Source organism: Bufo bufo, chromosome 8 (assembly GCF_905171765.1).
Source record: "Bufo bufo chromosome 8, aBufBuf1.1, whole genome shotgun sequence".
In the NCBI taxonomy this organism is placed as follows: domain Eukaryota; kingdom Metazoa; phylum Chordata; class Amphibia; order Anura; family Bufonidae; genus Bufo; species Bufo bufo.
This window is the reverse complement of record NC_053396.1, coordinates 19,036,512-19,061,306: the sequence shown is the minus strand read 5'-3', so window position 1 is coordinate 19,061,306 and position 24,795 is coordinate 19,036,512. Positions and strand designations below refer to the sequence as shown.

General features: G+C 46.0%; 1 protein-coding gene across 2 annotated transcripts in view; it reads right to left on the bottom strand.

Annotated features, from left to right (window-relative positions):
• Nucleotides 1–377: 377 nt before the first annotated feature.
• Nucleotides 378–24,795, bottom strand: part of SH3GLB2 (SH3 domain containing GRB2 like, endophilin B2) — a 43,474-nt gene continuing 19,056 nt past the window's right edge. The window contains exons 2-11 of one of the 2 annotated variants that reach the window (XM_040405638.1): nucleotides 23,265–23,406; nucleotides 23,054–23,182; nucleotides 19,426–19,559; nucleotides 17,898–17,990; nucleotides 15,038–15,100; nucleotides 13,672–13,695; nucleotides 7,830–7,919; nucleotides 6,035–6,135; nucleotides 710–938; nucleotides 378–628 (exon numbers count right to left, since the gene is read on the bottom strand). In XM_040405638.1, the coding sequence (XP_040261572.1) occupies nucleotides 521–628; nucleotides 710–938; nucleotides 6,035–6,135; nucleotides 7,830–7,919; nucleotides 13,672–13,695; nucleotides 15,038–15,100; nucleotides 17,898–17,990; nucleotides 19,426–19,559; nucleotides 23,054–23,182; nucleotides 23,265–23,406 (1,113 nt within the window). In that variant the 3' untranslated portion in view covers nucleotides 378–520. The remainder of the gene's footprint in view (nucleotides 629–709; nucleotides 939–6,034; nucleotides 6,136–7,829; nucleotides 7,920–13,671; nucleotides 13,696–15,037; nucleotides 15,101–17,897; nucleotides 17,991–19,425; nucleotides 19,560–23,053; nucleotides 23,183–23,264; nucleotides 23,407–24,795) is intronic. The other variant, XM_040405639.1, reaches the window with a different exon arrangement.

Below are 24,795 nucleotides of genomic sequence, written 5' to 3'. Positions count from 1 at the left end.
ACAATCGCGCATACAGAGCGTACGTTAAGTACACTCTGGTGTGAACCCGGCGTAAACCTCCTCTCTGCATAGCGGTGATAAAGTGATCTTATTACGTGGACACTACCACGGACCCAGCTCTGGCCCCCGCAGTGCACTCTTCCACCTGTTGCATTCCACATTGGGTGTTCAGAATTGGGACCGACATTTTAGGTTAAAACAAGATTTCGGGACAGACCTGAGGGGTAGGAGTGTATGGCAGAGACCATTGAAATCTGTGACTTTAGTGCAAGCATGATGGGTTCGCCCCCGGGCTGCTCCCTCAACAGCAGGATCATTCAATGACACATTGAGCAATGGTGCTTAACCTCTTATATGCTGGAAGCGATTATAAACTGCGGAGGCTGATCAAACACAGTAAAGGGGACTGGTGAAGAAAGGATTTGCAAGGACAGACAAAGGGAAACTTGAAGAAGAAGAAGCAGCAGCCCCAAGGGGCGATTGGCTTGTTGAGAGATTCTGCACAGCCGCAGCCTTCAGTCTAACTGAGGAGTTCCAGGTACGTAACGGGGACTTTGCCTTTCTGGTTCCCCCTCTCTCCAATGAGCCAGTCTGGGTCCATGCCAGGGAGGCTGTACACCGTGATTAACTGGAAGAGGAAAGGACATGGCTAACGATAAGAAATCCTAATATACACCACATAGGAACAGGCTCAGCATCCTCCTCTCACCTCGTCGGCCATGAGGCGAAGCTCAGTGCTGTCTGCTGCCTCGTAGTCGTATAGTACTTTTGCTTTTCGCGTGCCACTCGCAGGTGGTTTGACGTCTGCTGGATTCAGGGTCCCGTCTGCAGGGTTGGGACTTACGGCTTGGAGCAAGGGGAGAGTGGCGGCTGGAGGGGAGGTGCTGCTGAGAGAGGGGACGACGGCGTCTGCGTTCCCCACAAACGTCGATGGAAATCTGTAAGGACAAAGGTGCACGCTGGTTATCCTGTAGAGGAAGGGAGTCCATTCATAACCAGCGGTGCTGGAAGTGAACCGTTTAATCTTGAAGGTTTTCATTTCCTTTAGGTGGTGATTGGCTGAGGGGGGCAGGGACCCGGTAAGTGATGGATCGGTGAGTACTGCGGTTTCCACGCCCCTGCCCCCTTACAGTGATGGTTCCCTTCTCGGGCATGAACCAGTAAGATGCGACTGCACACGGTGCAGATAATCTGCACTATTTAGCATGTTTTTATTGGAGATTTTTTGTTTGTTAACAACCTCATTGATGTCTATGTGGGGAAAAAAAACGCTCTACAGAAGTTGTGGAATTGCAATTGCAGATTTTAAAAGCCGCACCTACAGAAAAAAAAAACTAAGTGTACACGAGATTTGTCAAATCTCATTCACTTTGCTGTATTATGCTGCGGTTTTCCCACTGAGATCAGATGCCTGGAATAAATGGGGCCATGTTTTTTTTTTGCTGGCTGTTACAGCACAAGGTCTTGAAGGTTGAGTGTGGCCTGATCACACATCACTAATTACTATGAACGCTCGTTAGCGATGACCTGGTTGACTGATTGGGCTGTTTCACACGAGCAGTGCGGAAATCACTCTCCGATTCTGTTCTGGACGCTGCTCATCTTGCAGTATAGTGCACTGCGTTATACGGATTTATAGAGTCACAGTGACAGGTCATGCAGAGGCACATAGCATTATAAATCAGTATAAGGCCTCATGCACACGGCTGTTGTTTTGGTGGCTCGGATGCGAACCCCTTCACTTCAATGGGGCCGCAAAAGATGCGGACAGCACTCCGTGTGCTGTCCGCATCCGTTGCTCCGTAAAAAAAATATAGAACATGTCCTATTCTTGTCCATGCTTTGCGGACAAGAATAGGCAGTTATATTAAAGGCTGTCCGTGCCGTTCTGCAAATTGCGGAATGCGCACGGACGCCATCCGTGTTTTGCAGATCCGCGGACCGCAAAACACACAACGGTCGTGTGCATGTAGCCTAAGGTTGTGCGCTCCTACAAGTCCAGAACGGAAGATCGCGCTCACACACAGAGCGCGATTCCCGCAATGGACTCGCTCGTGTGAAACATCTCTAATACAACCTTTAGGCCTCTTTCACACGAACGATGCAGATTGTGCCAGGATGTGTTCAGTGAAACGCGCACCATTTTGCAAGCAAGTTCATTTAGTTTTATCTGGAATTGCGTTCAGTGCTTCCGTTTTTTTTTTCCGCACGGGTGCAATGCGTTTTGATGCGGTTTTTCACAAGGTTTACAAACGACATCTCTTAGCAACCGTCAAGCCTTATTCCCTTCTATGAGTCCAGGGCTGCGTGAAAATCACAGAATATAGAACGGGCTGCGATTCTCACGCAACGCAGAAGTGATGCATGAAAAAACCCGCTCATGTACACAGACCTATTTGAAATGAATGGGTCAGGATTCAGTTCACTACACACATCGCACGCGCGGGGCCTTACTCTTCCCGAGGACTGCATCTCCTGTCAGTGGCATTCTACAACACCAAGGGTTGTCCGGTGGAGAAAGAAAAACTATTTGAAAAAGGGCAGAAAGGATTTATAAAATAAAATATTACCAATACTCACTGATCCCGAGACAATCCCTAACCTCATTGGGTCCCCGTGACGTTACGCTCTAGGATGCATACGTATGTGAATAGATGCCGTTTATTCTCGTACTATGAATACGTGGCATGCACCATGTCCCCTCCCCCCCAGATACATATAAACATGCAACATCATGTGCTGACCGTCATGTATGATATACCATACTTACACCTCACCCCTGGAACTGGAAGCATAAAGGGAGGAGAGAGAGATTATTGGCAATTTGTAATGGAAAACGGAGGCCGTGGACCAGTGGTCTGCAGCCTGTGGCTGTCCGGACAAGATGGGAGTCATCTCCCCAGCCGGAGGGCCACACGCTGTGGATCATTGGTCTGGACCATAAGGGAACAAACTGCAAAATAGAGAAAGAGAGATACAATCGCCAAAGCATTTTCTTTCCATTATAGGCCCTGGGGCTGACATTTGTGAGATTGATGTAGATTGGGTTTAAAATAAATACTATTCATTTATAGTAAATCGCCACGTGCACATACATGTTCCAATATTACATACAGACTAAAGGGCGTGGCTGGAAATACCACCATTTATGCATTTCTAGGAGCCATAACTGAGGAACAACACAGGCCAGATTTACTAATGTCTGTGCCAAACATCTGTCTAAACATGGGTGCCATTTGGCACATCGAGCTTGCTTGACAAGGGGTTGGGTTTCTCTGGGGTCAATTCTGCACCAAAACTGAGACAACTAATAAGGTAGTTGGTATAGTCAGAGAAGTAGGTCTCTCCCTGCAAAAGATTTACCCTCCACCCCCCTGTGATAAATCTGGTGCAGGTGTGGACAGCCGGTCTAAGGTTACAGCAGCCATAGGGAATACCAGTATTTCAATAGATGTAGCAGGTCTTCTTTAAATTATAGTTGCCCGTTTTTAAAGGGGTATTCTGATCCCAGCAAAAAAAAAATATTCTTAGGCTACATGCACACGAACTTTGTTTGTTTCCGTATCCATTCAGTTTTTTTTTGCGGATAGGATGCGGACGCATTTATTTCAATGGGTCTGCAAATAATGCAGACAGCACACCGTGTGCTGTCCGCATCATTATGTCCGTTCCGTAGCCCTGCAAAAAAAATAGAACATGTCCTATTCTTGTCCGTTTTAGGCATTGTTACAATGGATTGGAAAAATAACAAAAAAAAAACAGATGGCATATGGATGTCATTCGTTTTTTTTTTGCGGATCCGAAATTTGCATACCGCAAAACACATATGGTTGTGTGCATGTAGCGTTAGTATAATGAATGACAAATGTAAGGTTATGCACATGGGAAGGAATAATGCAAGTCACCCGTACATACTAAATGATAAAACACTGGGTAACACTGACATGGAAAAGGATCTAGGAATTTTAGTGAACAGCAAACTAAGCTGCAAAAACCAGTGTCAGGCAGCTGCTGCCAAGGCCAATAAGATAATGGGTTGCATCAGAAGGGGCATAGATGCCTGTGATGAGAACATAGTCCTGCCACTTTACAAATCACTGGTCAGACCACACATAGAGTACTGTGTACAGTTCTGGGCTCCTGTGAACAAGGCAGACATAGCAGAGCTGGAGAGGGTCCAGAGGAGGGCAACTAAAGTAATAACTGGAATGGGGGGGGGGACTACAGTACCCTGAAAGATTATCAACATTAGGGTTATTCACTTTAGAAAAAAGACGACTGAGGGGAGATCTAATTACTATGTATAAATATATCAGGGGTCAGTACAGAGATCTCTCCCATCATCTATTTATCCCCAGGACTGTGACTGTGACGAGGGGACATCCTCTGCGTCTGGAGGACAGAAGGTTTGTACACAAACATAGAAGAGGATTCTTTCCGGTAAGAGCAGTGAGACTATGGAGCTCTCTGCCTGAGGAGGTGGTGATGGTGAGTACAATAAAGGAATTCAAGAGGGGCCTGGATGTATTTCTGGAGTGTAATAATATTACAGGCTATAGCTACTAGAGAGGGGTCGGGGATCCAGGGAGATATTCTGATGCCTGATTGGAGTCGGGAAGGAATTTTATTCCCCTAAGGCCTCATGTACACGGCCGTTGTTCTGGTCCACATCTGAGCCGCAGTTTTGGCGGCTCGGATGCAGACCCATTCACTTCAATGGGACCGCAAAAGATGCGGACAGCACTCTGTGTGCTGTCCGCATCCGTTGCTCCGTTCCGTAGCCCCGCAAAAAATATATAACCTGTCGCGCTTTGCGGACAAGAATAGGCAGTTATATTAAAGGCTGTCCGTGCCGTTCCGCAAATTGCGTAACGCTCACGGACGCCATCTGTGTTTTGCGGATCCGCGATTTGCGGACCGCAAAACACACAACGGTCGTGTGCATGTAGCCTAAAGTGGGGAAAATTGGCTTCTACCTCAGTTTTTTTTTTGCCTTCCTCTGGATCAACTTGCAGGATAACAGGCCGAACTGGATGGATGGATGGAGGACTGTTTTCCGCCTTATAAACTATGTTACTATGAAGTGTTATACACTTTCCCACTTCCTGTATTGATACTTCATAGTTTAAGATTACTGCTTGCTGTCATTGAATAGAAACCCTCACTGTTTACTTCCAGCGTATACAGGTCTGTCCTAGTCATGTGATGGACATAGAGGTGCAGGACCAATTACAGGGCAGTAATCAGATTTATGTGTTGTAACGAGTTGTGCACCTGTGTGCCTGTCACATGACTAGAAAAATGGAGGCAGAAAAGCGAAGATTCTGATATAAGTGAAGAACTGATGCTGAATATACGGAAAATGCAATAACATTTCCATGTGCAAAGAACAACGGCTATAGGCTAAAACTGGAATCTCTCTTTTAGGGCTCATGCACACGAACGTATTTTATTTCCGTGTCCGCTCTGTTTTTTTTGCGGACCGTATACGGAACCATTCATTTCAATGTGTGCATTCCATCTCCGTATTTCCGTCCCGCAAAAAAATAGAACATGTCCTATTCTTGTCCGCATTACGGACAAGGATAGTACTGTTGTATTAGAGGCCAGCTGTTCCGTTTCCGCAAAATACGGAATGCACACAGACGTCATCCGTATTTTTTTTGTGGATCGCGAAATACATACGGTCATGTGCATGAGGCCTTAGAATTATTTTCCAGGAGACCCAACACGTGGCCGGCTGACACAAACAAGAGCTTACTGCATATGGATTTCTACAGCTCCCATTGAAGTCCGTGGGATAGTATAAACTCATATGCAGCAAGCTCCCCCTAGTGATGGCTGCCGATAGCCTGTGTGAGAGACTCGGCAACGCCAGCCGTTCTGAAACGACACCTTCCAGAATCCTCCATTCACTTCTATGGGAGTAACAAGAACAGCTGAGCAAGTATGACTGCTGGGAGTTGTAGTTTCCCAGCAGCTGGAGGATGTGGAAGGTGGTCGATCCCTGCCCTCTGCTTCCTCGGTCACGTACCTGCCCAGTTGTTTCTGCAGGTCCACCATATACTGGTAGCACTGAGCATAGTATGTCGCTTGGGCCTCGGCAAACTCGTGCAGGCAGCGGAGGTGATTGACCTGTGGAAGACACGGCAGGGGACGTAAGGCTCTTTTTCCAGGATAGGGTTTCCTATGTCATGGTTGAAACCCCTGGGTAAACAGGGAAGAAACGTTAGAAATACAGAGGCAGATCTGCTGGGAATTAACCGTTTACTGACACTTCCAGGTCAATCAGCATCTTCCCATCTATAGAGGCACAAGAACCCATTTCATTTTTCTACTACAGGCGACGTCCACATTTACAATTCATTCTGCTCCAATGCATCTAAAATAAAGCAACCGTTAGGTGTCTACAGCTCCTATGTAGAGCTATGTGTCGGCAAGGTTACTGCCTGCACACACATCCTTGTCAGATATTAAACACTCGTTCCCATCTTCCAATGTTCCACTGTTTTTGGAACTCTCTTAGAAATGAATGGAGAGAGCTGGGCCACCTCTCCATTCACAGCAGCCATGACATGGGGACCCAGTGGATCAGCCATAATGGTTGAGAGGAGAATAACCCTTTAAAGGGGTTGTGCATCTTTTTGTGGAAAAAGGGTTTTAGCAGACCTTGGAAGGTGAGCATACTCACCTGCTTCAGCGGCTCCATCCCTTCATCACGGTCTCCCCGCTCCACTTTTGTCCTGAGAAATGGTCACACATTGCACCCCTGTGACCAGCGATTGGCTGCAGCAGCGGCGGCGTCACATAGGAAGTTTACATCCAAGGAGTACAGTGGAGGCCTTTGGAACGGGATCGCATTAGGGCTCTTTCACACGAGCGGATCCCGTGCGGGTAATCTGCTGCGCGAAAGAGACCCAAGCCCCGTTCAAGGCAGCAGAGATTGATAACGCTCCGCGCCTCTCTGTGACCTTTTTGCTACAAAATCACGGTGACAACTTTATCTCACTGTCATTTTGTAGTAGAAAGGTCACAGAGAGGCGCGGAGCGTTATCAATCATGTCAATGCTCCGTGCCTCTGCTGTCCGGAGCGGGGCTTGGTTCTCTTTCACGCAGCAGATTACCCGCACGGCATCCGCTCGAGCCCGAAGAGATTCCGTTATAACGGAATGCAAACCGGAACCCTTTCAAAAGGCATTGCGTTTTGCTGCGTCCTAATACATTTCTATGGGCGCAAATAACAGCTCAGTTTTTAGTTTTTTTTTCGTTATGCATGACAGAAAAAAAAATAAAAAAATGTCCTGTCGACAAGATTTTTTTTTTCCCGCCATGCATAACGAAAAAAACTAAAAAAATGGAACCGTTATTTGTGTCCATAGAAATGTATTAGGACGGAGCAAAACGGAATGCCTCTTAAAGGGTTATAACGGAATCTCTAACGCTAATGCGAACCCGCCCTAAGTATGCGTCCCTTTGCAGGTCTACCCAGGGTGCACACCCCCTTGTACATATGTACCAATAATCCTTACAATTCATTCATTTCCAAATGATCATAATGATTATTGCGGAGTCAAAATGCACAAAAAGTCCTGGTTCACATTAAAGTGTAGCTCTACCTCATCCTGCATTACTTCTCCTCTCCGGAACCCGAATCATGGTCTTTATTACAGTTCACTCCCACGGGTTGGAGCCCATCAATCCAAGTTATCCCCTATCCAGTTGATAACTTCATTTTCTGGGGAAGACTTCTTTAGCGCTGCCACCACCAAATGATTGTACCCAGAAAACTGCTGATACATGACGCTGGTATACACCGTACATAGACTCACGTGAGTGCTGCTGATCCCTTCCAGGAGCAGTCTGGTCACTTCTGCCTGACGGTCAAACTCCGTCTGAGCCACTCGCAGTTCATGTTCTGCCTGCAAGAGAAATTAATCGCCTCCACATTAACAGGATAGGACCTCGTGCACACGACCGTATGTATTTTGCAGTCCGCAAAAAATATGTAGGACGTCCGTGTGCATTCCGGAACGGAACAGCCGGCCCCTAATAGAACAGTCCTATCCTTGTCCGTAATGCGGACAATAATAGGACATGTTCTATTTTTTTGCGGAACGGAAATACCTTCCTTTTTTCTTTTTTTTTTTTGCGGACCCATTGAAATTAATGGTTCCATAAACAGTCCGCAAAAAAAACAAAACGTAACGGACACGGAAAGAAAATACGTTTGTAAACCGGACTGCACTCAGCTGGAAGGTCCTAATGGAGCCACATACTATAGGAGAAAATCCCTCAATAGTAATTCCCTATATCCCCTGCAATTGTCTCACAGAGCTAAGAACAATTATCTCATTAGTGAATTGCTAGTGATATAGATAATTTCTACCTCTGCCATCATATTCTCTTGCCCGTTAAATTCATAATATACAGTACAGACCAAAAGTTTGGACACACCTTCTCATTCAAAGAGTTTTCTTCATTTTCATGACTATGAAAATTGTAGATTCACACTGAAGGCATCAAAACTATGAATTAACACATGTGGAATTATATACATAACAAACAAGTGTGAAACAACTGAAAATATGTCATATTCTAGGTTCTTCAAAGTAGCCACCTTTTGCTTTGATTACTGCTTTGCACACTCTTGGCATTCTCTTGATGAGCTTCAAGAGGTAGTCCCCTGAAATGGTTTTCACTTCACAGGTGTGCCCTGTCAGGTTTAATAAGTGGGATTTCTTGCCTTATAAATGGGGTTGGGACCATCAGTTGCGTTGAGGAGAAGTCAGGTGGATACACAGCTGATAGTCCTACTGAATAGACTGTTAGAATTGGTATTATGGCAAGAAAAAAGCAGCTAAGTAAAGAAAAACGAGTGTCCATCATTACTTTAAGAAATGAAGGTCAGTCAGTCAGGCGAAAAATTGGGAAAACTTTGAAAGTAAGGGCTATTTGACCATGAAGGAGAGTGACGGGGTGCTGCGCCAGATGACCTGGCCTCCACAGTCACCGGACCTGAACCCAATCGAGATGGTTTGGGGTGAGCTGGACCGCAGAGTGAAGGCAAAAGGGCCAACAAGTGCTAAGCATCTCTGGGAACTCCTTCAAGACTGTTGGAAGACCATTTCAGGTGACTACCTCTTGAAGCTCATCAAGAGAATGCCAAGAGTGTGCAAAGCAGTAATCAAAGCAAAAGGTGGCTACTTTGAAGAACCTAGAATATGACATATTTTCAGTTGTTTCACACTTGTTTGTTATGTATATAATTCCACATGTGTTAATTCATAGTTTTGATGCCTTCATAGTCATGAAAATAAAGAAAACTCTTTGAAGGAGAAGGTGTGTCCAAACTTTTGGTCTGTACTGTATATCTATTGGCCCGAGATCAGTTTTTTGATACAAACCTCCCAATCCCCTGCATAGACTCAGATGTCATTTATGACATACCGGCAGCCACCACTAGAGGGAGGTTACTGTATTTTTTTTATTGATTGTACAGTATAACAGTAAGCAGTCGGCTCCCCCTAGTGGTGGCTGAAGGCAGCCTGAAATTCATTAACAAAAAGGCAAAAAAATCAATAACCTATTCTCAGGATAGATGAACAATGTCTGATCGGTGGGGGTTTGACTCCCGGCACCCGCGCTGATCAGCTGTTTGTCACATATACCAAGCAGAGAGCCTAGAATACCGTTTTTTTTTTTTTTTACTTTAAGCATGACATTTTTTTTTAGCTGATTGAGTTATTATATTGCCCTGTAAGGTGGCTCCAAAGGGGTAGCCCAAAGGCATATGTCACACAGATATACCATCTGCATGATGTATTTTCCAGCCAGAAAACTCCAGTAATGTGCGGGATTACCCAGAATACATTCCATACATCCAGCACGGTAAATACATTAGGCAGATAATCCACCTGTGTGACCTGGCCGCTCCTGACATTTCTTTCAGGTCAATAGGAAGAGATATCGTCTGTAGCCAAGTATTAATATTACAGCAGAAGAACGACTATCATAAAAGCAATGTAGCCAAAACCTTTCGATTGGAAATTAGTAATTTACATAGATGGAGCTCATACTGTGTCTCCTGGATGCAGGCGACCTTCACCAGAGATCGGTTTATGGTGGACAGAGGACCTATGTATGAGAGGTCAAAAACTCTGATGGGTCAGTGCAAATATAACAGCTTACTCTGTGAGCGGATATCAAAATTCACTTTTGTGCCACTTGCCCCTCTCGGACTTTTGATGGTGCCCTCTCCTTTTCGGCCTGGTTGGACAAGTCACCCATGACAGTGTATAGTCCTACTGTTTGATGGGACAAGCCACCATAGATCTGAGCTGGATCAGATCACCATGAAGTTCACAATCTGCCACGGTGAGTATCCTGGGTGGCGGCTCCAGGACAAGGCACCGTAGTAGATTTAGGGCAACATGCCACCACCCATTGGACTGGGCTTCTTCCTTCGGATCATGACACCATCATTGCATGTAAAGTGGTTTCATCATCCATCCCGTCCTCTCCTCCATCCCATCAGGTTTCAGAAAGAGGGGTTCTTTCCACAAGGAACAGGTTGGATCATGCCAATTAAAAGGGATATTCAGCGATTGCATAATTAATATGCACAGAATTTTCCTGACTATAAGACACATCACTAAAATATATCTGCGTCTAATTGTCCAGAATAACTAGATGGATTTTCCTCTTGACCTCCAGCTAAACGTGGGTTCTTCATATGCAGCGAGTCTTACAGTGTAAAAATTTTATTTTCCTGACTATAAGACACATCGCTAAAATATTTCTACTTCTAATTGTCCAGAATAACTGGGTGGATTTTCCTCTTGACCTTCAGCTAAACCTGGGTTCTTCATATGCAGTGAGTCTTACAGTATGAAAACTATGGATGAGCAGTGAAGGCAGCCATGAAAATTCTCCACTAGAAACCAGTGATGGTGTCCCTCTGTGACATCACTAGGGTCTAGTAAAGGTGGGCTCGTAGTGTTCAATATGGCTGCCTCCACATGACAGGCTCACATTACAGGAAAGTCCTGGTGACACAAGAGAAGCAGAATGCATGACTGGACATGGTCACATGAAGCCTCGGAGATAGAAGCGCCCATCCCTACGGATGAGTACGTGCATCCTACTGAAGGTGGAGAGGATCATGCTGGGAGGGAAGCAGCAATCAACAAAATGGGGAACATAGGAGCTTAAACGGCAATCAAACAGGTGGCTCCTGCAGTCCTATATCTGGATGTCTATATATTAGTCTACGTATCACACGTGCCCTCAGAGATGTAGGCCTTACAAGAAATATTAGCAGGGCATCTTGAATATGTGCCTCAAAAAAGTCCACAATACACAGTGCACGGGGGACATGGGAGGTGAGGATATAGAAGTGACCTCACTTACAGGATGGATGTGCATAGATCCTGGTGGTCAATCACCTCATGCCCTGACAGTTTGCAATGTGGTGGATCCATAACAGGATAAGCCCCACTGTCGTTCAGTGGCGTATTTTTCCACCGCAGTAAGTTTCCGATGTACAGTACAGACCAAAAGTTTGGACACACCTTCTCATTCAAAGAGTTTTCTTTATTTTCATGACTATGAAGGCATCAAAACTATGAATTAACACATGTGGAATTGTATACATAACAAACAAGTGTGAAACAACTGAAAATATGTCATATTCTAGGTTCTTCAAAGTAGCCACCTTTTGCTTTGATTACTGCTTTGCACACTCTTGGCATTCTCTTGATGAGCTTCAAGAGGTAGTCCCCTGAAATGGTCTTCCAACAGTCTTGAAGGAGTTCCCAGAGATGCTTAGCACTTGTTGGCCCTTTTGGCTTAACTCTGCGGTCCAGCTCACCCCAAACCATCTTGATTGGGTTCAGGTCCGGTGACTGTGGAGGCCAGGTCATCTGGCGCAGCACCCCATCACTCTCCTTCATGGTCAAATAGCCCTTACTTTCAAAGTTTTCCCAATTTTTCGGCTGACTGACTGACCTTCATTTCTTAAAGTAATGATGGCCACTCGTTTTTCTTTACTTAGCTGCTTTTTTCTTGCCAGTCTATTCAGAAGGACTATCAGCTGTGTATCCACCTGACTTCTCCTCAACGCCACTGATGGTCCCAACCCCATTTATAAGGCAAGAAATCCCACTTATTAAACCTGACAGGGCACACCTGTGAAGTGAAAACCATTTCAGGGGACTACCTCTTGAAGCTCATCAAGAGAATGCCAAGAGTGTGCAAAGCAGTAATCAAAGCAAAAGGTGGCTACTTTGAAGAACCTAGAATATTACATATTTTCAGTTGTTTCACACTTGTTTGTTATGTATATAATTCCACATGTGTTAATTCATAGTTTTGATGCCTTCATAGTCATGAAAATAAAGAAAACTCTTTAAATGAGAAGGTGTGTCCAAACTTTTGGTCTGTACTGTATGTTAATGGAGCTGTAGAAAATCCATTCACATGCATGGGATGTAGATCGCACCTGAATGCAGGGGTGCAGCAGTCCCAGGCCCACTTGCATGGTGGGATCTATCAGGACGGGCACCTCTCTCAAAAGGTATCAACATCTGCAGGACGCCGATATAGTTGAAGCATGTGCGTGTCCCAGCCTCCATCTTGTAAACTGCTGGCCAGTTCAGCATAGGACGCCAGAACGTGCACAGTATGTCAGCATCCCGGCACAGGTGGCACAACGATGTCACCACATCACTCACAGAGGTCATTATCTAGGGGATTCAAAAGGGTCATTATTACTGTCTAGAGGACACACAGGGGGCGTGAACACTACGTAAGGTGTATTCGTAGTGGTCATGATGTGGCTTTACCTGGGTTGGAGGCCCACTCAGGTGACGGAAGTGTTTTGCGCACCCCCATGCTGAATCCCTATCTACGCCTACAAACCCCACACCTCTGGCTATATGCAATACAGACGATCTTTGGATTTCAATTAAAAATAATTTAAAGGGCAAGTACTTCTACTATTCGGAGAAAGGAAATTAGATTTATGCGAGAGGCTGAATCGTATATAACCGACTACTGTTCCCTTGGCTCTCTGCATCATCACGGTATCAGAGAGGGGCTTAAGGGTCCACTACCCTGGAGCAGGCACTTTAGGTTATTAGAAGAGCTGCCTATATTATTTACACATCTATTACTCTGGACATCCTTACAACTAGAGATATGGGAGATGATTTCTGAAGAACGTTAGGGTCCTCCTCTCCTCAACCTGTTAAATTAAAGGGATGGCAAACAAAAACAAAGCCCAAACTGTAGAACAGTGGAAAACCTATAAACGTACAGCTTGTGAGAAGCAGGGTCAATATCATACGTAGATCTGGAGAGGTGTGAGATGGAGGGGGGGATGGGGCAGACATCTTTTAATCCTAATAAAAGACAATGCAGCCAACCACTACCTCTAGCTAATAACGGGACTGTAGACTTCTATATCATCCATCCCCATAATCCTGAGGAAACGCGATGGTAAACGCAGTCAGTATTTATACCGCTGCAGGACCTGGAGTCGGATTCTGTGGACTGTGTAGTGATGGGATTTTCTGAAGACACAGAACGAGAGGCCTGATTTTAATCGGGAAACAATTTCAGAGGAGCATAGGGCACAACATTAGTCCTCGGCGTAGTCTTGGGTGTGCTTACCTTGTCCACCTCGTCACTCCAAAGCTGCAGTCACAGAGTAACAGGAGAGATGAGTCTGAGATACGTCATAGGCACTCAACAAAACACAACAGCCAGTGATGGTTCACAGATGGGAAGGAAAGGGAAGGGTTAAGTTGGGGCATTGAACAATGGAATGTCATAATTTACATAGGTCCTTAGGGATTTGAGTCCCCCCCCAAATACTAACTTAAATATGCAATACCTAACCCATCAAATCATTACTATTTTGCACTTAAATTAGGTCCTTCACATTGTTTTTGCCCAGGAACTGTCCTACTTGGATGTGCTTAGCTGCCATCATTTGGGCATGGCAAGGTCCACAAGGTGCATCCATGAGAGATCATATATGTCTAACCCACAAATCCCCCATACTATGTACAACCAAAGGTTTGGAGTCCCCATAAGGGTATCATGGAGATGGTTGTACAATCATGCCTTCTCCATAAGGACCTAGATAATACTGGATGGGAGTTAGTGGCAGTGTATTTGTGGAAGGGATGATACCAAAATGAAGTGTTGGACCATGAGACCTTCAACCAACCTGACACAAGCCAACGTGACAAGACGGAGGGTAGGTTCACACCTCCTTTTAGTTACTGGAACAGCCTGTGGATCCAGCCTAGCTGGATATTGCAGTTCTCTGCTGGACCCCTTTGACTATAATGGGATCCAGACAGTTTCCAGCATGAGTGACCATAATAGTCAAAGGGGTCTGGCGGTGAATGGACGTAGGATTTAGTAAGCTCCGGCAGGCTGTCCTCTGCTGCAATAGCCTGCCGGATCAGTCAAGTAGAGGTGGGAACGTACCCTAACATCATCTAGAGATACAAGGGCTACACAACGGCAAGGACCATACTGGGTCAAAATGGTCTCAACCCAATTGCCAAAGTTTTTTTTTGGACGTTCTTCACTACTGAACGAAGACATGGGTTCATGACAAACCACCACGTGTACGTGGACAACATGCTGACCCTACGGTGCCTGATCATTCTTGATGGCCACATAATCTCACAAGGTTCTTCCCATGAATCAGCACAACTGGATTGATCTATAAATCTAACAGATGTTCCTAATTTCTGCCAGTGATATCTGTACCCCGCCCCCCCCAGGAGTGCAGATAGCATAGAGACCCAACAAGTCCATCAATGTCCTGAGACTAGTCAGCTTATTTTATGATATAACTATGGTGTCTCCAATATTAGGCTGGAGTCTTACTACTGAACTACTCACAGAAAATGGGGAACAGTTATGAAACCGTCTAAAAGAAAAACAGTTTTTCAATCCCAGGGGGTGCTAATAGGAATCGAGGGGCTGAGGAAAGGGGAGGAGTTTAGATTGATCTTACCGCTGACGCACTGGCCGACAGTACGTAATTACGAGGCCGGGTCTCCTGAAAATCAGGCAAAGCCTGCGGGGAACAGAGCTCATGTCATGCAGGGAGAACATGAATGTGAAAACAGAAACACACAAATGAAAAAAAATAAAAATGAACACGGACGGGTAAAGGGTGGGGGGCAAAGAGCAGCAATAACAAGGGGCACGCCCTAGATCCTGACACTACATTAGGAATATATTCTGTATATTGCTGGCTCACTCTTCTTGGCGTTTTCTACCTGCTGTAACAATACAAATGGCGCATGTCTCTTATAAATATGGAGGACAGAGTGGCTGCTAGGGTTGATACCGCCATCTTTAGGTTCCACTAGTTTCTATTCTTGACACCCAATGGTCCTTCTCATCCAAACAGTCACTGGGAAAAAAGGGCCTTGTTGTCCACAGCAACCAACCAGAGGTCCAAAATTGTAAGGTGGTTCTCCACCTGAATGTATTATCTTGGTTTGGGCAGAAAGAGTCTACTTTCCTATTCTCTGCCCTCAGTTCACTGAATACTTGCCAAAAGTCTAGATTTTGCCAGGACCATAAATTGATCTTCAAAAAAAGGTGGGGTTTCCAAAACCCTGCCCAAAAGTGGGCACTCGGGGGACGTTCCCAAGGTGGGGCTTTCTAAAACTTGGTACGTATGTCATTGTCAAGTCAGCTTTGAGCTGGAGACAAGACAGACTGGTTGTTAGAGACAGTATGAGCTAATTTTTAGCAACTTAAAGGGGTTTTCTGCGATTTTCAAATTGATGGCCTATCCTCTGGATAGGTCATCAGCATGAGATTGGCGGGGTCTGACTCTTGGCACCCACGCCGATCAGCTGTACAAACAGGCTGCGGCGCTCCGGTGACCACTTAGCCAGCTTCATAGGCCACGCTCATCGGCCATATGGCCTAGACACAACTCTGTATATTGCTGGCTCACTCCTATTCAAGTGAATAGGGCTAAGCTGCGATACCAAGCACAGCCGCTATTAAATGGATGGCGTTGTGCTTGGTATGTTGCGAGGAGGCGGTGGTCCAATGAGCGCCGCGGCTTCCTCAAACAGCTGATCGGCGGGGGTGCTGCGAGTCAGACCCCCCACCGATCACATATTGATGACCTACCCTGAGGATAGGCCAGCAATAAGAAAATTACAAAAAAATACCACTTTAATAGAAAGTAGATGACTCGAGGACTAGTTCTTAACTTTACAAGGGAAATTTGGCTTCTGATGGATGTGGGCACCGGACTGGTTGGTTGCTATGAGCGCCGGGCACACTTTGCAAAACGGACAGTTTTATTAAATGAACCCCCGGGATCACAACATAAATCTACTCTAATGCACGTAACCATTCTGGATGAGGCGGGCACAGCGGGGGGTCCCCGGGGGCATCTAATTCCATATAGATATCTCCTGTCCAGTTAAAATAGTTGAGCTGCAGAATTTCAAAGCACAACGCAGAGAGGCCGGCAACATGCAAAGAGCAGAATTAAGGGAGGCACGACACAGGGATATGGAAATGTCACAGCAGGTAGGAGGTGGGGATCCTAGTGCACCGCAAATCTAATGACATCCGGCACAAACTGGTGGCGGGCATTACCAGCGGAAACGAATTACACAGCAACGTATAACACCGTCAGTGAGGCACGAGGAGATTTGTGCCTCATGTCTCAATACGGCCTTTTTTTTGTTTTCGATTCTGTCGTGTGCCTATGTCCCAATGACAACTACTTCATCCCCGGAATTTGGCTATTCAGTGTTGTCATAGGGACACTATGTGGATTCCAATCTGTATATCTTCATTGCCATGATTACGGGCATGGTTGGCACCTACACAATCAGAATCTTGAATTCCAGTTGGTTATACAAAAATCCAGTCTGGCCATTATGGTGTCAAAACTTCAGGATAGACCATGCACGGAGGAGCGGGGAAACCGGGGATTAACAGAACGGGATAATACATACACATATTGTATATATGATGTATACAAAATACTAGGAAAACAGATGTAGCAGTGCTGAACCAGTCAAGGCGCTTCAGTAGAGTTTGTCACTCGGCACCTCTTGATGTGACGTTGCAAGGCGCTAGCTGTCCTGTTCCAACTGCAGTCCTATAGAAATCCACATCCTGCGACAAGTGACAAACTTGGCTCTGCTACATCTGTCAGGCTAATACCAGTAAAGAGGGCTTGAAGTCGCTGCTTATTAGCTGAGGGCCCCCCTCCCCTCATAACATCTTATGGTCTAATGGGGCAGGTATCAAGTGACCTCATTTCTACATCACCAAATAATTATTCTCCAGCGCACCCTGACCCCCAATCCTACAAGGTCGATAACGAGGGCAGCGGAAAATAAAAAAAGTTTACAGATGGACAGAAGGAAGCAAAAAGAAGAAATCACGCAATGTGACCTCAGCGACAAATACTCACATCGCCCTCGAGCTGAGCAAATCACAAAAAAACACAACAGAAAACAAAACACCACAAGGTTAGTGAGGGGCAAACAGAACGCAACAAGGGAGGACGTTAATAGCAGCCAAACACGGCACCACCAAAGAAGTAGTATGAAGATTGAGATATGGGTAATTCTCGTCTGATGTGATGGGATGTGTATAATGGAACAGACACGACGCAATGATAGGAGCATTCACCACCGATATCCTACTAAAAGCCCCTTAACCCCAAAGCTACAGTAAAGAAAAAAAATAAAATAGTGATGGCAAATAGGTAGACACATGTCAACTGGGAGGAGTATATGGAAAGATGGCCGCCTTCAACCCCCAATATGCATGCACCCCCTACCCCCATCACGTAGCAACATGATTCTCAGATGGGACATTACCGCGGCTTTCGCCTCCGCTGCTTTAGCTTTCTTCAGTCGTGCTTTACAGGCATCAAGATCCAGGCGACGGTTCTGCAGAATTCTCCTCTCCTTCTGTAAAGTCAGGAAAACAGACAAGTGTGAACATGTGTTACAGAAGAAATAACGATGTGTGATGGGGCTGATGAATAATTGGGCGCTAAGGATATAGAATATCTGGGGGTCAGGTGATCACTGCAGCAGCGGCAAACAGAATATGGATGGCGGGAGACCCAAGTGCTGCAGCAGTGGAGCGAAGGAGGCAAATATGCTTCCCTCTGCAGGTCTGGCCATGACAAGTCTGCCGAGAGACCCCCAGAAGATGATCAACGCCTTTAATGGAATTGCGTTATCGTCCGTGGTATCGGATTCCATAACGCAATTCAGCATATGCCTGAAACTTGAAGTTCGCTCATCCCTACTAGGGATGAATTGGCCATAAACCTTACTGGGAAATTTCCCAGTGGGCCGATGCACAAGGGGCCACCCAAGCCCTCCTATTTGCCGCTGGTCGGGTACATAATGTGCTCTCAGTGATGGGTAACGCTGTGAGAATCAGGTATTCACGTATCTGGCCAGCGACCGCACAACTGCTATGACCCGCATCTCACCTCCTAAGCCCCCTGCTCCATATCTTAATCAGAGAAAACTGGAGGAGAAGGAGGTGGCATCTATTGATGGCGACCAGACTGACAGCTTTTGGGGCAATATGTAATGCCGCACTGTGGTGTATGGTTCTGATGGGATGGTATTTTGTGCTATGGTATTCCTGACCATGCCTACTTGGTTGACCCAGCTTCTGTCAATTTGGACCCCCCTACAACATAACGTTTTTTTCCAGGGCCACGTTCAATTCCCAGGCTGTCCCCTTATTAGGGGACCGCTAATACACGAATATTGAAGCATTATATATTAAAAGGGGTTGTCCACGTTATTTTTATTGATTACCTATCCTGAGGATAGGTCATCAATATCAGATCGGCAGAGGTAAGACACCCGGCAGCCCCACCGATCAGCTGGTTGAAGAAAAGGTGCACGCCGGGTCACTGCAGCCTTCTCATCATGGTTTACCTGCTCGTCGTCGCAACCGCAGCCGCCCCATTCGCTTCACTTCACGGCAACTCTCTCGCTGTAAACTCATTGGCACAGAAATGTGATTATGGGGGCAGACGTGCTAATGGCCCATGTGTGCCACATACCAGAGCCTATTAGGCCCTTCCAGAAATGGAGCATGACTTTAAAGGGTTTTTCAAGGACTCACATATTGATGACCTATCCTCAAGACAGGTCATCCATATCTGATCAGTAGGGGTCTGCCTCTCGTTGTAACCTCCTCACAGAATACCAAGCACAGTGCTGTACATTGTATAGAGGCTGTACTTGTAGCTCAATCCCAGTCACTTGAATGGGACTGAGCTGCGACCAATGGAGGTGACAGCAAAGGCCAAAGAAGAGGCTGAGGATAGGTCACGAGTCCTGGACAAACCCTTTAAGACGAAGCACAACTTACAGAAATGGTTCTCCAATCTCCTTCCAGAAAGTTGCGCAGAGGAGTCAGGAAGTTGATAGAAGAGGAGTGGATGAAGTCTCGTTCTGCAATCCCCAGACGTTTCTGCGTCTCCCCGACCTTGATAAGTGTTTGCCCTGAGAATACGAGGGAACAGCGCACAATTAGGCTGGTGTGATGGGGGGAGACAATGCGGTTTAGCTGTACACGGAATGAGATTAAAATCCAGTCAAGCGCATGGAGAGAGCACAATGCAATTAAGGCAAAGACACAGCCCGCCCGCAGGCTCCAATTACAGCCCCATCAGTTTTATCAGCCAGGCAACGGGAGCCAGAAACTGAATTGGTATCACATAAGATGTATCGGGAAGAGGACATCTGGGAAATGTGCCCGCTGTATATACGGAGTGGAAAGACTGGCAGCACTTTATTTTCCATCTTGGCCTGTGACGTGTATGATTCACAACGTGGTCAATCCATAGCACTAAATTCTATAGGGAACACAGTGGATGTACACAGGGAACATGAATGAAGTTCTGCAGAGAGTGCTACTAATATCCGTTCTACATCTGCAGGTAGGCAGGACAATAAAGAGACCAGAAGAAGAATACCTGGCACACACTTCCAGGACTTCCGCTGTAAAGCAGGACTATAAGGAGACCAGACACAGAATACCTGGCACACACTTCCAGGACATCAGCTGTGAAGCAAAGCTATTAAGGAGACCAGACACAGAATACATGGCACACACTTCCAGGATATCCTCTGTAAAGCAGGACCATAAGGAGACCAGAAGCAGAATACATGGCACACACTTCCAGGATATCCTCTGTAAAGCAGGACCATAAGGAGACCAGAAGCAGAATACCTGGCACACACTTCCAGGACTTCCACTGTAAAGCAGGACTATAAGGAGACCAGAAGCAGAATACCTGGCACACACTTCCAGGATATCCTCTGTAAAGCAGGACTATAAGGAGACCAGAAGCAGAATACCTGGCACACATTTCCAGGACATCCTCTAAAGCAGGACTATAAAGAGACCAGAAGCAGAATACCTGGCGCACACTTCCAGGACTTCCGCTGTAATGCAGGACTATAAGGAGACCAGAAGCAGAATACCTGGCACACACTTCCAGGATATCCTCTAAAGTAGGACTATAAGGAGACCAGAAGCAGAATACCAGGCACACACTTCCAGGACATCCTCTGTAAAGCAGGACAATAAGGAGACCAGAAGCAGAATACCTGGCAGACACTTCCAGGACATCCTCTGTAAAGCAGGACTATAAGGAGACCAGAAGCAGAATACCTGGCACACACTTCCAGGATATCCTCTAAAGTAGGACTATAAGGAGACCAGAAGCAGAATACCTGGCACAAACTTCCAGGACATCCTTTGTAAAGCAGGACAATAAGGAGACCAGAAGCAGAATACCTGGCACACATTTCCAGGACATCCTCTAAAGCAGGACTATAAAGAGACCAGAAGCAGAATACCTGGCACACACTTCCAGGATATCCTCTAAAGTAGGACTATAAGGAGACCAGAAGCAGAATACCTGGCACAAACTTCCAGGACATCCTCTGTAAAGCAGGACAATAAGGAGACCAGAAGCAGAATACCTGGCACACACTTCCAGGATATCCTCTAAAGCAGGACTATAAGGAGACCAGAAGCAGAATACCTGGCACACACTTCCAGGACATACTCTGTAAAGCAGGACTATAAGGAGACCAGAAGCAGAATACATGGCACACACTTCCAGGACATCAGCTGTGAAGCAGGGCTATAAAGGAGACCAGACACAGAATACCTGGCACACCCATCTTTTCTTTTTTTACCTATTATTATATACACTTGCATATACAGCTGGGTGATTTTGCCCAAAAAAAAAATAATAATCTTGATTATTTTTAATCTAAGGACAATTATCAATTTTTCTCAAGTATTTTTTTTTTCTAGTGGTAACTTATTTTTCTGCCCAATTTTAGAGACATCCTTTAGGTGTGCATATAACTTATTGATTTACTTTTATTATTATTTTTTTTATCATGTGGTAATTCAAAAAGAAAAAAACAAAAACAATTCAACTATTGTTTTTTTGCACTTAAAATTTATGATATTCACATCTCAGGAGTTACCAGAAAGCGGCCAGCATCAGAGTTATCTCCAATTGGACAGTTACAGCTGGAGTCCGGCTACAGTCAGTGCAGGGTCCAGTGGTAAATTGCAGAACTGTGCAGGCCTCTTCCGTCCCTGTAGCCCAAGCTAGTATTAATTGTTTGGGTGGCAGAGACTGAAAAAGAGTTATCCAGGTGCCGCACCTGAGGGGTTAATTGCCGCAGATCGCACCGCCCTGTCATAGAGGTTGGGTGCCAGCTATGTGATTCTGCCGCCGGCACCCGCCTCCTGCATTTGTATTAAACGTTAGTTATCTTCATTGGTGGCGCAGTGGCCACAGCCCCTCCCCTCCTCCGCCCCTCTCTATCCTCATTGGTGGCGCAGTGGCCACAGCCCCGCCCCTCTTCCGCCCCTTTCTATCCTCATTGGCGGCAGCGGCACAGAGGGAGGGACTCCTTCTCCACTGTGCTGCTGAGGAGAGCATGACGCGTGCCATGTTCTCTGATACTAGGATGCGCAGTAGAGAGGCCTAGTATCGGTAAAAGGCAAATCCCGGTACAAAAGTATCGATAATTCGGTACCCGATGCAACCCTAGGTAGGTAGTGACGGCTCCACCTATATTGATGTCTAAATCACCTTTCTTCCACAAGATGGCGCTTTACGAATATTACCCTGGGATCACCCGAATTTTTTTTGCAGCTGCTGCCTGACATTGAGTGCTTCTGCTTACCACAATACCCATGTCCTTTTCTTGTTCTGTTGCCTCCAGTTTTATTCTATTCAATATTTACGCAGCCATACGATTACCGTGGCCCCAGGTGCATTACTTTTTATAAACACTAAAATTCACCCGCCACTTTCTCGCCCATGTTGCCAGGTATTTGACAATCACGCTTGGTTTTAAAGGAGTGGTCTGCTTTTCCTCTATTGTTTACCTATCCTCAGGATACGTCATCAATGTGTGATCGGTGGGGGTCCGATTCCAGGCTAATGTATGAATAGACTGAGGCGCTTGTGCGAGCGCTGCGTTCTCTTCATTGTCTACCTGCGCGCTGTCGACATTGCGCTGGTGGTGCAGTGTAACTACAGCTGCTCCTGCCCATTTAAGTGAATGGGTCGGAGCAGTTGTAATTACACTGCACTGCGATGTTGAAAGTTTGCAGGTAAACATTGAAGAGAACGCAGTGCGCGCACAAGCGCCACTGACCCTTCAAACAGCTGATCGGTGGGGGGTGCCAGGAGCCGGACCCCCGCCAATCTGATATTGATGACCTACAGTATCTTGAGGATACATCATCAATATGGGAAAGTGGACAACCCCTTTAGCCCATTTTGAGTATGTCCTATTGACAAGGACTAATGTTTTCTGTCCTGTCACCAATTCTTTACCCATGTGCATAAATTGTCCCCTAGTCCAGGCTTTATTACGACACTGAAAGTGTTAATTTATATTAAAAAAAATATATTTAAATATGGAAGAAACTGCAGTTATTCCATACAACTCACCATAAGGAGAGCTGGGTCCAAAGTCATTGGCTGCTTCGGTCATGTACTGGCCCAACAACTCCCCATTAGTCACCCGAGAGGGAATCTTCCGGTCCAATTTTTCATATAAAAACTCTTCTACTCGAGCACCTACAGGAAGGACAACACACAGCGTCTTTCTTCTGGATTTCCATTCTTTCTTTACATCAGCCCTATTTATTCATCTACTCACTGGGGTTGGGCTGCAAGAGGACCTCGGTCTGACGTAGGATCTTCTCGGTCCAGTTCTTTGTACCGTCGGCTCTGGACAAGAGGTTCTCGAAGTGAGCGTCCAACTCCGTCTTCTCTGCCGAACCCAACTTCTCCTCTGTAAACTGAAATGAAGAGAATGGGCTTTCACGGATCAAGGATCAGAAAGTGGTGCTGCCAATCATCAAAATGATAACCTATTGTACAAATTGCTGATGGAAGGGCTTAAAGATGGCTCCCGACTCCAACATTCGGTCATGACGGATCTACATGGGCTTGTGGAATCGGCATTCATGTCGACCAATGGTGATGTCCATGGCTTAGCTAGATATTGACATGGGATCCCTCATATTGCACATATCCTTTAGCCTGGGGGGGTGGGCATAAGCCATGCACTGATCCTCAATCCAGAGGGTGCATAGTGGGAGCAGTCTATAGGCGTTTTAACTCTTTATGGACAGTCTTTGTAGTTAAAGGGGTTTTCGAGGAGTCCAATGCTAAAGACCTATCCAGCGGAGTGCCGCGAATCCTTCCTAGGCCACTGACGTTACATTTAGCTTCAATGGGGACTAAGCACAACTCAGTCCCATTCAATTGAATGGGCCTGATCTGCAATACCAAGTCCAGCCACTATACAATGTGTGGCACTGTGCTTGGTAAGACATGAGGGGGCCGCAGCGCTCACCAGAGAGCCACAGTCTCCTCAAACAGCTAATCGGTGGCATTGCCCGGAGTTGAACCCCCACTGATCTGATTTTGAGGACCTACAGAATCAGAAAATCATGGCGCTCCACATTTGCGATGCAATCAGTTTAGATTTTAATAAAGAAGATCATACATCCAAGTGAAGATCCAGATACATGTGACTGAATATATCAGAGCGGATGTTTTGGTCCTTTATGGACCTTCCTTAACGACTAATCTGTGTCCACAATGTGTGAGGAGCATTGGATGGTCTGGATTGCATATGTATCAGATGACGGACATGTCCTTCATGAGCACCAGCTTTCTTTTATGACAAAACTATCCTGAGGACAAGTCATCAATATCGAAACTCTAAGAAAACCCCTTTAAGGTGCATCTGTCAGCAGTTTTGTACCCATGACACTGGCTGACCTGTTAGATGCCTTCAGCCGCCAAGCGCACATGTGTGTTGGTCCCATGTTCATATGTGCCCGCATTACTGAGAAAAATGAGGTTTTACTATATGCAAATGAGCCTCTAGGAGCAACGAGGGCGTTACCATTACACCTAGAGGCTCTGCTCTCTCTGCAACTGCTGTGTCCTCTGCACTTTGATTGACAGGACCAGACAGCGAAAAAGTCATCACCTCTGGCCCTGTCAATAAAAGTGCAGAGGGTGCGGCAGTTTCAGAGAGAGCAGAGCCTCTAGGTGTAATGGCAACGCCCCCGTTGCTCCTAGAGGCTCATTTGCATATATTAAAACCTCATTTTTCTCAGCAATGCGGGCACATATGAACATGGGACCAACACAGATGCCTTCAGCTGCCAAGT